The following is a 14,528-nucleotide window of genomic DNA, read 5'->3' as shown; positions in this document are numbered from 1 at the left end:
ACCATGCTTCGCTTGGTGTCATTCATAGGAATTTGGACCTCAGCTTGTAGTTGGTTGGGGGCTGTTAGCAGGTTACTTGCTGCCATCTCTCTTGTAGGACTTTTTTTTTTTTTAAAGAAAAATATTGAATGATGTAATTCTTTTTCTAGAATTTGTCTAGTTTTTTGTTTTGTTTTTTAAATTAATTTATTTTATTTATTTTTGCTGTGTTGGGTCTTCGTTTCTGTGTGAGGGCTTTCTCTAGTTGTGGCAAGTGAGGGCCACTCTTCATCGCGGTGCGCGGGCCTCTCTTGTTGCGGAGCACAGGCTCCCGACGCGCAGGCTCAGTAGTTGTGGCTCATGGGATCCTCCCAGACCAGGGCTCGAACCCGTGTCCCCTGCATTAGCAGGCAGATTCTCAACCACTGCGCCACCAGGGAAGCCCCAGTTTTGAAAATCTATAATACTGAGAGGATATAACTGCTCTAAGTAAAGAAAAAAATCTTAATTTGAGAGTGGCTTTTATTTTTGATGATACAGCTTTTTAAAATTTTTTAAATTTTTTTATTGAAGTATAGTTGAAACTGCTTTTTCCTAAGAGAAGCTCATATGCATTTTAGTTCTCTACTCAGAGAGCTGTTGTCAAAGTGCTAGTTCTAAATTTCTAGCAAATTAGCGAGTTATTTGCACAGTGCAGTCTCAGGGAAATGGCTGTATCATCAACCCCTCCCCCACTGTCAGGATGCTGTTGATCTTCACGTTTAGAACTTCTAACATGGACGTGATTTCAGTAGTAAACCTCCCACCGCCTTTGCCTTTGGCCCTGCCGGTGTACTCTTAACCTCAGCTGGTTCTTTCTCAGGTGAAGAAAAAGGCCACAGAGACGACAGACGAGGATGAAGATGGTGGGTCAGAGAAGAAGTACAGGAAATGCGAAAAAGCCGGCTGTACAGCCGCGTGTCCCGTGTGCTTTGCCAGCGCTTCTGAAAGGTCTGTTTAGATGGTGGGTCTTGGCCTCACCTTCCTGCGGGTGAGAGCATTCATCCTCAAAGATAGTCTTCCTGAAGATACATAGGGATACTTGTTATCCAACAACAGAGACATTGCCCGTCCATTTTGTATACAGCACGCCCAGCTCTGCCAATCCGTGTCCTCCAGTCCCATCCACAATGGCTGTATCTCTGGTGGTAGGGGGTGGCAGGGGGGACAGTTTGAGGGTGGGATGGGGGTAAGAGGTGGGGGCAGAGGAGAGAGAACCTTGACCTCCCTGGAGAGACAAGTATATGCTTATTTCCCTGTGCTGCTTTTCTCCCTCATATAACATACCTTCTCCTCCAACAGATATATACAGGTCTCATTAAAGCTGTGTAGCTAACTGTACTCTTGCCATTTTTATTAGGATGACCCAAGCATAACCTTTTTTTTTGTTTTTTTTTTTGCGGTACGCGGGCCTCTCACTGTTGTGGCCTCTCCTGTTGCGGAGCACAGGCTCCGGACGCGCAGGCTCAGTGGCCATGGCTCACGGGCCCAGCCGCTCCGCGGCATGTGGGATCTTCCCGGACCGGGGCACGAACCCGTGTCCCCTGCATCGGCAGGCGGACTCTCAACCACTGCATCACCAGGGAAGCCCCCAAGCATAACCGTTTACTTCCAGAGAAAAATCTTCAGTTAACATTCAGTAAAACCTGGAAAACATATCCTGGGTGTTTTTGTTGTTGTTGTTTTTGGTTTTTTGTTTTGTTTTTTTAATCACAAAGAGGTGGTGGTGTTACTGTTCATAGTGGCATTATATTTCACTCTTTTACTACATGATTGGCTGTGTGGTAGGTTATATTTACTAGATTGCCTGCTGGATGGTCCCATTCCAGCTGGCCAGATTCGTTCACTGTTTAGTATCGGGCCAGATGTTATTACTAAAGACCACACTTCGCTCCTTCACTCACATGCAGCAAGGCCACTGGCATCCCTTCTTTCATGTCTGAAACCCTATCATCACTCCGTGGAGTCTTGATAAAACTGCTAAGTCCCAGGCCCTTCTGATGGGTACCACTGATCTAAGTCCTGTGTCCTCACCATGCATTGTTGGCCTTTCCATTTCCCTTGCTGTAATCTGGTTGTTAGGATTCCCCTGTTATAATTCTGGTTGTTGTAATTCTGATTGTTGGAGGTAAGGCAAAAGGGCTCCTAGGAGGTGCTTGATTAATTTTTTTTTTATAAAGCAATTTGATAAATGTTAAAAAAAAGCGTGATTTGATAAATGTTAGAAAAAACAAAACAAAATGAGAAGAAATGTTTATTCATTACCAAAGCTACCCGTTTTTGCTGTTTTCAGATGTGCCAAAAATGGCTACACATCCCGGTGGTATCACCTCTCCTGTGGGGAGCATTTCTGTAATGAATGCTTTGACCATTACTATAGAAGGTTTGTTCTGATAATTGTTTGAGGTTTCCGTGGTGGAAGGGATGGTGGCTTGGGTGGTGGAGGGGGTCAGATGGTTATGACTGAGCCCCCAGGCTTACTGAATTATTCCACTGTTTCAGCCACACCTGTGCTGACTACCGGTGGGCCAGGACTTTGATGCTGTAGTTTGCATGTGTGTACACTTATGTGTGTGCACACTCAGCGCTCAAAAAGCATCTGCTGTGAGACAGTTATTCTCCTTAGTTTGCAAATTCTGAAACGTCTAGGAGCTGCTTCTTCTGTGCCAATGCATGTGGGCAGAATGCAAAGATTAGGGGGAGGATGCTGACAACTAGAGGGTGCTGGACAGACAGGTAACCATCCCTTCTTGATAGTTTTAAGTACTAAAATTGATAGGAATGCCACCTGTTTTATGGGTGCCATGATAACTACCCCCCTCCTTAAAATATGGCTGGTTAAGTCCTTTATGTAAGATTTCTGCCACCTGTTTTGAAAACCTGAATAACTTATAGCTTGATATATTTATTTTTATTCTTTTTCAGCCATAAGGATGGATATGACAAGTATACTACGTGGAAAAAAATATGGACTAGCAATGGAAAAACTGAACCTAGTCCCAAAGCTTTCATGGCAGACCAGCAGCTTCCCTACTGGGTAAAGAAGATAACGCTTTACTGTTCTGTAAAGGATTTGTAGAGCTAAATGCAAGAGGAATGGATGAAAATACCAATTTTTAGGAAAGTTTTCTTTAATTACATTTATTATTTCTGTAACTATTAAAGCAAATCACATTTTTGATTCTTGTAGAAAAATCACGTAATTCAACCTATAGTGTAAAGAAGAAACTAAAGACTCATTACCAGCTGGTGATAGTCAGTGCTAAGTTTGGTGCATATCTCTCTCATCTTTTTTTCTATTCATGTTTTTCTATGTATGTTTAAACACAATTTCATGCTTTATATACAAATCCTAATTAGGTTTAAAATCATGCTTTGCATGTAAGTTTTTGCTAACTGAGTTTTTTTTTTTTTTTTTTTTTTTTTTTGTGGTACGCGGGCCTCTCACTGTTGTGGCCTCTCCCATTGCGGAGCATAGGCTCCGGACACGCAGGCTCAGCAGCCATGGCTCACGGGCCCAGCCGCTCCGTGGCATGTGGGATCTCCCCGGACCGGGGCACGAACCCGTGTCCCCCGCATCGGCAGGCAGACTCCCAACCACTGCGCCACCAGGGAAGCCCCGAGTTTTTTTATTAATTTAACTTTATATCATTTTTCCATCTAGCCGTTTTTTGAAAACCTATTTTAGCAATTGCATATATAATATAAATATAACATCATTTAATAAATGATTTGCTAATTTATTTAATATTACAGGTAATTTGAGCTTCTCTCTGCATACTTAAAAATTTTTTAATTGAAGTGAAATTCACATAACTATTTGTAAAATTTATTTATTTTATTTATTTATTTTTTGGCTGCATTGGGTCTTCATTGCTGCAAGGGGGCTTTCTCTAGTTGTGGCTGGGAGGGCTACTCTTCATTGCAGTGCATGTGCTTCTCACTGCGGTGGCTTCTCTTGTTGTGGAGCACGGGCTCTAGAGCACAGGCTCAGTAGTTTTGGCACTTGGGCTCAGTAGTTGTGGCACTTGGGCTCAGTAGTTGTGGCACACGGGCTTAGTTGCTCTGTGGCATGTGGGATCTTCCTGGACCAGGGTTCGAACCCATGTCCCCTGCTTTGGCAGGCGGATTCTTAACCACTGAGCCACCAGGGAAGTCCCCACATAACTTTCAATTCACAAAAAATTCACATAAAATTAACCATTTTAAAGTGTACACCTCAATGGCATTTAGTACATTCACAATGTTGTGCAACCACCACCTCTGTCTAATTCCAAAACATTTTCAGCATCCACAAAGGAAACCTGTGCCCATTCAGCAGTCACCTCCCATTCCTCCCTGCCTCCAGCCCCTGGCAACCACTAATCTGCTTTCTGTCTTTATGGATTTACCATTTTGGATATTTTATATTAAGGAATCATGCAGTATGTGACCTTTCATATTTGACTTCTTTCACTTAACGTAGTGCACTTGAGAATCATCCTTGTTGTAGCATGTATTAGGGCCTCATTTCTTTTCATGGGGGAATAATATTCCACTCTATGGATCTGCCACATTTTACTTATCCCTTCATCTGTTGATGGACATTTGGGTCATCTCCACCTTTTAGTTAACTGCAAACAGTGCTGCTGTGAATATTTGTATACAAATATTTTTGAACATCTGTTTTCAGTTCTTCTGGGTACATTCCTAGGAATGAAATTGTTGGATCATAGTAAATCTATGTTTAACTTTTCGAGGAACTGATAACCCTTTTCTATAGCTAACTGCTGCACCATCTCTCATTCCCACCAGCAATGTATGAGAGTTCAGATTTCTCCACATCCTCACCAACTCATGTTTACCATTTTTTTAAATTATAGCTGTCTTAGTGGGCATGAAGTGGTATCTCATTGTGGTTTTAATTTGCATTTCCCTAATGACTAATGCATCTTTTCTTGTGCTTGCTGGCATTTGTATATCTTCTTTGGAGAAATGTCTATTCAAGTCTTTTGCCCATTTTTAAATTGGGTTGTTTGTCTTTTTGTTGTTGAATTGTGAGTGTTCTTTATCTATTCTGGATACTGGGCCCTGATCAGATAAGTGATTTGCAAATATTTTCTCCTATTCTTTAGGTTGTCTTTTCACTTCTTGATAGTGTCCTTTAGTGCACAGAAGTTTTAAATTTTGGTGAAGTTCAGTTTATCCATTTTTTTCTTTTGATGCTTGTGCTTTTGGTGTCATATCTAAGAATCCACTGCCAAATCTGAGGTCATGAAGATCGATTCATATTTTCTTCTAAGAATTTGATCATTTTAGCTCTTTACATTAAGGTGTTTGATCCATTTTAAGTTTAGTATGTGTGTTAAGTAGGGGCCCAACTTCATTCTTCTGCAGATGGATATCTGCATGCTTTTTTATTTTGGAATAATTTAAAATTTATAGAAAATTTGCAAGGATAGTACAGAGTTCCTGTATATCCTTCACCCAGTTTCTCCTACTGTTATCATCTAACACACCAGGATTATATTTTGAACTAAGAACTTAACATTGGTACAGTACTAATAACTATATTACAGACTTATTTGGATTTCTTCAGTGTTTTCATTAGTGTTCCAGGATGCAATCCAGGATACCACATTGCATTTAGTGTGATACTTTTTGATGCATTTAGTGTGATACTTTTTGACTACCTGCAACTAAATTTAACTCTGTTTCCTTAGGTTAGAGCTAGAAAGCCATTCTGACAACAGTACTAAGATCCCCTTTGCACTTCTCGGGGCCTGAGCTAGTATTGAATCAGAAATTAGACTGATGGGGTAAAAGTGGATTTTATGGGTGGCCATGGCGCAAGGGGAAGAAAAGGTACTTACTTGGAAGTGCTGAACGGTTGTTGACCAAATCATGTGAAGAAGATGGCAAAGTGAGAGGTGGAAGATAGAAATGCTAGCTCATGAGGTGCCGACCCATTGATCTTGACTTTTACTTTCCATCTAGGTTCAATGTACAAAACCTGAGTGTAGAAAATGGAGGCAACTTACCAAGGAAATCCAGCTGATTCCACAGATAGCAAAGACGTACCGATGTGGTATGAAACCAAATACTGCTGTTAAGGTATGATCTCTGTTGGTTTTCCTTTTGAATTAATTGATGTGTTAATTTAGTTGTCAGTAAATAATAATGGTGTATATTTTTCAATAACTCTGTTGATCATTGTATCAGGATTATATTGTCCTACGTATAACAGAACCTTAACTACAATGGCTTAACCAATTAAGGCTTTTATTTTTCTCTCATTATAAGCAGTTTAGAAACAGGCAGTCCAGAGTTGGTGTAGGTATCCAAGGAAGTCTCCTTTTAGTTTCCAGTTCTGTCACAAGATCATTACTGCACTGTCAGCCATCATTCCAACTTAAAAGCAGAAAAGATGGGAAAGGCTGGGGTATCCCAAGCCAAGTCTCTCCCTCTTTTATTGGGAAACCAGGAGCTTTCCTGGAAGTTCCAGCAGTAGATTTCTATTTATAGCTCATTGGCCAGAATAGTATCATGCCGCTACTCTGAACAGCAGTAGGGACCAAGGAAGAAAATATTTTATAACTGTTGCGTGTTTTATATTTTATAAAATATTTTATAACTGGAAGAAAATATTTTATAACAGAATCAAAATTAGGATCCTGTTAGTAAGGCGAAAAAGATATATATGTTTGGACTGTTAGCAGTCTTCCATAGTTGGTATAGTGTGCCTGTTTTGAGATTTGATAATTACTTCGCGTTTAAAAATGTGTTAATTGCTTAAATGTGTTAAAGCATTCATCTACAAAATGTCTCTAGTTCCATCAGTACATTAAAGAATATTAGGAATCATTGTAATCTCAGAAGCAAGAGGCTTTCTTTTTTGAAAATTTTGATTTAATTCACATAGCATAAAATTCACCTTTTTAAAGTATGTAATTCAGTGGTTTGCTGTATATTCACAAAGATATGCAGTTATCACGAGCAAAATATTTTCTTTTTAAAGAAATGATGAAAAGCTCTATAAAGTTTATGATCAAGTTTTTAAAAGCCTGGGATTTAAGATACAAATATTATTAAAGTGACTCATAATTATTGTAAATATATTTGGAAGATTTTGCAAAGTGAAACGGTGAGAAAAAGGGTATGAACATTTAGGAGTTCTGTGTTTTATTGTTTTAAATTTTACACAATTATTACATGAATATAATCTCGGGTTTTAAAAAAGTGAATTGAATATATGTATGTATATGTAAATATATACACACACATATTATATACAAATAAAAAATGAAAGTGCCCCTTAACCATCTCTTCCTTCCCACCCTAATAGATAACCATTCTTAATGACTTATTTATCCTGCTAGAACTTTTTTTGTGCTTTGATTATGTGCTTATGGTAGGCACTTTTTTTTTGGCCGCGCCACGTGGCAGGTGGGATCTTAGTTCCCCCACCGGGATCGAACCCGTGCCCCCTGCATTGGAGGCACGGAGCCCTAACCACTGGACCGCCAGGGTAGGCACATTTTTTTAAGGCACTTGATACAAATATCTAAAACTTTTTAAAGGTTTAAAGAACTATAGCTCAGAGTGATCATTTTATCAAAACCTTACCTACACTGAGTGGTGATATTTTTACTAGATGTAAAATTACATGTTATTTTTTAAATTGAGGTATAATTACATATTGTAATTACATGCACAGATCTTAATTGAATTTCGTTGAGTTTTGGATAATGTCCACACTACGTAGCCAGTACCCCAGTCAAGATATACGATGTTTCCACCACCCTAAAAAATTCCAGTCATTTCCTTGCCTCCCTCCAGAGGCAAACACTATTTAGATTGCCATACCCTAAACCGAGTTTTGCCTGCTCTTGAACTTTGTAAAATGGAATCAGTCAGTATATACTTTTTAGCGTTTGGTTTCTTTCACCAAGTAAAACAGCTTTTGAGATTCATCCATGTTCTTGCATGGATCAGTAGTTTTTTCCTTTTTATTGCTGAGTAGTGTTCCATTGTATGGATGTATCATAATTTGTTTATTCTCCTGTTGAAGGGTATTTGTGTTGTTTAAAATTTTTTGCTGTTATGAATAAATCTGTATGAACATTCTGTGCAAGTGTTTTTGTGGACTTATGTTTTCATTTCTGAAGGGTAAATACATAGGAAATTGCTGAGTCATCTGGTAAATTTATGGGTAAGAAACTACCAAATGGTTTTCCACAGTTGTTGTACCAGACTACAACATTTGGTGGTGGTACTTTTTTTTTTTTTTTTAATTTTAGCCATTCTAGTGGGTATGTATTGTTTTATCATTGTGGTTTTAAAATGCATTTCCCTGATGACTAGTGATGTTGAACATCTTTTCATATGCTTATTGGCCATTCATAGTTCCTCTTTGGAGAAATATCTGTCCAAGTCTCTTAAAAATTGGGTTTGTCTTGTCTTGTAGGAGTTCTTTATGTAATCTGGAAATGAGATATGTTATCTTGAATATTTTTCCCTGTCTTTGTCTTGCCTTTTCATTTTCTTAATAGATCCTTTGATGAGCAGTTTTTAAATTTTGCAGCCTAATTTATCCATGTTTTTTTTTTATGCTTAGAACCTTTTGTATTTTTTCTGCAAAATCATTGCAACTTTCAACTTGCACAGACAGTCTCCTATGTTTTCTTTGAGAAGGTTTATTATTTTAGCCTTTATATTTAGGACACTAGTCTGTCTCAAGTTAATTTTTGGTTTTGATGTAAGATATAGGTCAAGATTCTAATTTTTTTCATATAAATATCTAGTTGTCCAAAAGACAATTTTTTTCCCATTGAATTATTTTGACAACATTATAAAAAAGTCAGCTGGCCATACCTGTAGCCAATTTCTGGACTCTATCCCATTGATCTCTTTGTTTATCCTTAACCCAGTACCCTGCTGTCTTGATTATTGTATCTTTATAGTAAGTCAGGTAGTATAAATTCCTCCAACTTTTTTTTTTCCAAGATTGTTTAGGCTATTTTAGGTCCTTACATTTCTATAAAAATTTTATCAACTTGTCAGTATTTACAAAAACTTTTGGGATTATGATTGGAATGCATTGAAGCTATAAATTATTTGAAGGAGAATTGACATCTTTACATTTTTTTGTCTTCTAATCCAGGGGTCAGCAAACTATGGCTCATGGGTCAAATCTGGCCCCCTCCACCTGTTTTTATAAATAAAGTTTTATTGGAACACAGCCATGCTCATTCATCATGTATTGTGTATGACTGCTTTCATGCTACAATGGCAGAGTAGTTGCAACAGAGACCATGTGATCCTCAGAGACTAAAATATCTGCCATCTGGCCTTTTAAAGAAAAGTTTTCCCCAAATGTATGGACACAAAGTGGGGGCAAGGGGACGGTGGTGGTGGTAGGATGAATTAGGAGATTGGGATTGACATATATACCCTAATATGTATGAAATAGGTAACTAATAAGAACCTGCTGTATAAAAAAATAAAATAAAATTCAAAAAAATAAATAAATAAAAGGTTTCCCAACCCCTGTTCTGACCTATGGGTGTGGTCTGTCTCTCCATCTTTTCAGGGTCTTTAATTTCTCCCAACAGTGTTTTCTAGTTTTAAAGGAGAATGTATTCTGTTAAATTTATTTCTAGATACTTATTTTTTCTGTGATTGTAAGTAGAATTTATTTTTAACTTTTCAAGTTGTTTGTTGCAATTATATAGAAATATGATTTAATTTTGCATATTGACTTTATACCCAGAGATTTTGTTGACTTCACTTTAAATTCCATTTATATTTTTGTAGATTTTTTTGGTGGGAGGAATTCTGCAATATCAACTGTGAATAAAGACTGTTTTGCTTTTTTAAAAAACTATCCTTTTGCTCATTTTTTTAACTTACCTTATTGCATTGGTCAGGACCACCAGTACAGAGCTGAATAGAAGTGGAAGAGCAGACTTCCTTGCCTTGTTCCTGACCTTAGGAGTGATGTGTTCAGTGTTTTATCATCATGTGTAATGTTGGCTGTGGCTTTTCACAAATGCCCTTTATCAGATTGAGGAAGTTCCTTTGTATGCCTAGTTTGCTGAGAACTTTTTATTATGAAAGGATGTTAGATTTTGTCAAATACTTTTTCTGTATCTTTTATGATGATCATACAGTTTTTCTCCTTTAATCTTTAATGTGGTGAATTACACTGATTCTTGAATGTTGAAGCAACCTTGCATTCCTGGGGGGAAAAAATTCCACTTGTTCTCAATGTATTATCCTTTCATTGTATTGTTGGATTCAGTTTCCTAATATTTTATTAAGGATTTTGTATCTGTGTTCATGAGGTTTAGTCTCTGTCATTTTCTTTTCTTGTAATGTTCTTGTCAGGTTCTGCTGTCAGAGTTACACTGGCTTCATAAAATGAAATGAGAGGTATATCTTCCTTCTGTATTACTGAAAAGTTTGTGGATGGTTAATATTATTTCTTATTTCGTGTTTGGTACAATTCACTAGTGAAGCCATTTGGGCCAATTTTCTTTGTGAGAAGTTTTGAAATTACAAATTCAGTTTCTATAACAGATACATAGCTACTTAGGTGGTTTATTCTATCCATTTTAGAACATTGTGTTTTTCAAGAAATTTGTCTGTTTCATCTACACTGTCAAGTTTGTTAGCTTAAAACTGTTTGCAGTGTTCTCTTAATTCTCCTTTTAATGCCACTGGTATTTATGGCGGAATCCTTTTACTGTTGATATTGGTGATTTGGGAGTGAAGAGTGGAAAGCGTTGATCTTTCAGGGTCAGGGGTCAGGGTCCCGGAATTAACAAACCCTGTTCTAAAACCTTTCAGTTTAGCCCTAAATTGATTTTTGAGCTCAACCTCCAGAGTAGAAGACCTCTCTGAGGGATAGAAGAGAAAAAAATGGGAGGGGGCTTACCCCGAGGGAATGGGTAATTGATTTTCCAGACTGAGTGGGTACAGCAAAGGAAACTGGGGTTTGAGTGATGAAGGTACCGTGAGCTTGTGTGGTGAAGGGGAGCATGTCCAGCTGGCGGGAACAATATGGTTGCACTGAACTTAACCAGCACCTGTGCTCCAGATTACTTCTCAAGGGAAAAGCAGACTCAGTGGCATGTTATTATAACGTTTGAAGAAGAGTTCAGCCAAGGAGCAGTCAAAAATAGCAGACTGTTTTAATAGACACTAGCCTTTGGGTCATTTTCACTCAACCTATTTCTGCGAAGTTTCTGAACAGTTCTAAAAATATATATATTGGAATATTTGCATACTAATGTTACCTTACTAAATATTAGGTGTGATTTTTTATATGAAAAGTTCACATTAAAATCATTTTGTGCTGTGCTTTGACTAGCTTTGGTTTAACCACTGTTTAGAGTTATCCATAATCTCTCCTCTTTTTCACTTGCTGATAATTGAATCTAACTTTGACTTCATCTCTACTAATTGTTCGGATTATCCATGTCGCTTGTTTTGATTACTTGATTTTTCTTCAGGTGTGTCACTTACAATTTCTTCAATTTATGTAGTTTTTGAAAAGTCTGTTTTCTTTAGAATGAGTTTGTTTTCAGACAAATGCTATTTGGTTATCATTGAAAAATTCAAGCAATATAGAAAAAAAGATGATTAAAAAAATTCATGCAATCATCATCATGAAATAACCATTATTAAATGAGATTCATTCAAGAGAATTCATGCATGTATACAAGGAGAAGGCCTGGCAGATAGATAACTTCATATCAAGGAGGAGTACTGTGCTTGTTTTATGTAAAATGATTCAGTTCAATACAACAGAATTTAAAGTCAGTAAAAGAAGCCAAAGTGAAATAAGAAATTGCTGGACATAGGACAGTTATTTCTTCATCTCAAGAAATAGTGGTTTCTAAAAACTCCCTAAAAAGTTAAGAAGATACATGATGAGGATAAGTTGGAATGGCTCTAGCTTTTTAACAAAATTGCATGTTTCAATTTTAGGTTGTATCAATTGACACCCTGCTAAGACAGAGGGAAAAGTAAATGACACCATACTTCAGCCCACCTCCCCTTTTTCTCTCTCCCATTTTTGTTAGGGTTTTGCTGTTTTGTGTTAGTTTAATTTGCTCTGTTGGAATATCACTTTTTTTCTATGACCATATCCCATTCATTGTTTACTCCTGCTCTTATATGCAATTACTGCTCCCCACAATTTCTGTTACTACAGTTCCTTCTATCCCATTATTTTGATTCATCACCTGCTTGGATGTACTTTAACATCAAGTACTTTTTTCCAGGAGAGCTCTGAGGTGTCAGAGTCCTTGTTTTTGAAAAACTTAAATGCCTTTCTCTTCTGCCATCCGTCTTCAAGTTGAAGGCTTTATGATCTTCTTAGATCCCAGCCTCTAAGGATGGTATCACATCTTTTAAATCTCCCCCCACCTCGCCCAAGAAATCCTCCTTTGAGACTCTCCTGCTCCATTGCGATTGATTACCACCCATAGCCTGAACTTTTGAAATATTTATTTAAATGGTGTTTATTGACCCAGAGTCCTTTTGGTTTTCAGTTTGGTCTTCTGTCAAGGACAAAGTCTGGAAAGGTTTATTTGTAGAACAACATTAAAAAGAATTGTAGCAAACAACACACACTGTTTTGGAGCTTGCTTTTTGTCATTTAATATTTCTTAAAGATGCTCCTTAAAGATCTTTACGTATGCTTCAGTATGTAAAGATCTCTTTCTCTTTAAAGACTATGTAATAAATAGTCCACTGAACGGATATGTCATGATGAATTTGGTATGATTGAAGGGCATTTAGGTGACATTTAAACATTTACTGTTAGTGAGAGTGCTGTAATGAATAGCTTTGTATCTGTGCTATTTTTCAGTGTATTTGAAGTATCAGTTCCTAGAAATAAAATTGCTGTGTCAGAGTATATCCAGTTTTTTGTTTGTTTATTTGTTTTTTTAAATATTATTTATTTATTTTTGGCTGCATTGGGTCTTAGTTGTGGCGCGCGGGATCTTTCATTGCAGCACGCAGGCTCTTCTTTGTGGCGTACGGGCTTCTCGGGCTTCTCTCTAGTTGTGGTGTTCGGGCTCCAGAGCTCATGGGCTCTGTAGTTGTGGTGTGTGGGCTCAGCAGTTGCCCCACACAGGTTCAGCTGCCCCGCGGCATGTGGGATCTTGGTTCCCCGACTAGGGATCGAACCCGTGTCCCCTGCATTGGAAGGTGGATTCTTAACCACTGGACCACCAAGGAAGTCCCTATACAGTTGTTTTTAATATGAAATAATTCTTACGCCCATAAGAGTATTTATAACTTGTGTGTGAGGAATAAAAGATGAAGGTGAACACTCACTGTGTACCCCCCAACCTGGTTTTAGAAACAGACCGTTACCGGTGCCTCTGCAACTCCCTGGGTTCCCCCCAGTAGTTTTCTTCCTCTGCCTCTCCTACAAGAGCAAACAGTATTTCGAATTTTGTATTTATTTTTCCTCTGCTTTTTGTTACAGAGTTGATAAATATGTATGAAACCCTAAATAACATGTAAAGTTTTGCATATTTTTATATTGGTTGTAAATTGTATCCTATTGTGTGTATTCCTCTGCAGCTTTGTTCTCTTACTTAACGTTGAGGTTTTTCAGCTGCATCCATGTTGATGCCTGCAGGTCTGGTTCATTCATTTTCCCTGCTGTGTAGTTTTGCATCGTGTGAATCTACCCCAACATGTCTATTCTCCTGTTCATAGGTGTGAGGGTTGTTTCTGGTTTTGGGCTGCTACACACAGTGCTCTGTGAGCGTTCTTGCACGTCTCTCCTAGCTCATGCACACATGCAAGAGTTTCTCTGGAATATATTCCAAGGGCCAGATTTCCCAGGCCATATGGTATGCCAGTCTTCAGTTTATTTAGGTAACTTTTTTTCATTGAAATATAACATACAAACAGAAAATGCACAAGTCAAAATGCATACCTCAGTGAATTTTCAGAGTCCCCATTTAGCCAGCGCCCAGTAAAGAAACTGAACACTTACCAACCCCTCAGAAGCCCCTTTGCACCCCCTTTCACTCACAGAGTCCATCCCTTGCCTCCCCAGAGTAACTACCTACTAACTCTTCTCCCCCGTGCAAGTACTAACCAGGCCCACCCCTGCTTAGCTTCTGAGACCAGAGAGACTAGGCACATCCAGGGTGGTATGGCTGTGGATCTCTACTTATCCCTCTGACATAACAACACTATGGCTGTTTTGCTTGCTTTTGAACTTCATGTAAATGGAGTCAGACAGTATGTATGCTCTTGGGTCTGGTTTCTTTCACTCACCATTATGTTTGTGAGGGGCATCCACGTTGTAACATGTAGCTGTAGTTTATTCTCTTGACTATAATACAGTTTATTTCTCCATTCTACTCTCAATGGACTTCTGGGTTGTGTTTATCCTCTCTCTCTTACAAACAGTGCTCCTTTGAACATTTTCTAATCCTTCTCTTGGTGCACATGGATGAGGGTCTCTCTAGAAAATACAGGTGTGCCCTGTTTTA

The 14,528-nt window shown here is 38.2% G+C and overlaps 1 protein-coding gene across 4 annotated transcripts in view; it reads left to right on the top strand.

Annotated features, from left to right (window-relative positions):
- Positions 1–14,528, top strand: part of KDM1B (lysine demethylase 1B) — a 56,853-nt gene that overhangs the window by 4,520 nt on the left and 37,805 nt on the right. For all 4 annotated transcript variants that reach the window (XM_081247179.1, XM_081247178.1, XM_081247181.1 and 1 more), the window contains 4 exons: positions 842–969; positions 2,312–2,401; positions 2,944–3,055; positions 5,995–6,111. In XM_081247179.1, the coding sequence (XP_081103305.1) occupies positions 842–969; positions 2,312–2,401; positions 2,944–3,055; positions 5,995–6,111 (447 nt within the window). The remainder of the gene's footprint in view (positions 1–841; positions 970–2,311; positions 2,402–2,943; positions 3,056–5,994; positions 6,112–14,528) is intronic.

The sequence above is a fragment of the Mesoplodon bidens genome (assembly GCF_964165515.1).
Source record: "Mesoplodon bidens genome assembly, chromosome: 10".
Classification (NCBI taxonomy): Eukaryota; Metazoa; Chordata; class Mammalia; order Artiodactyla; family Ziphiidae; genus Mesoplodon; species Mesoplodon bidens.
The sequence above is the reverse complement of the archived record's forward strand: the minus strand, read 5'-3'. Positions and strand labels throughout refer to the sequence as shown.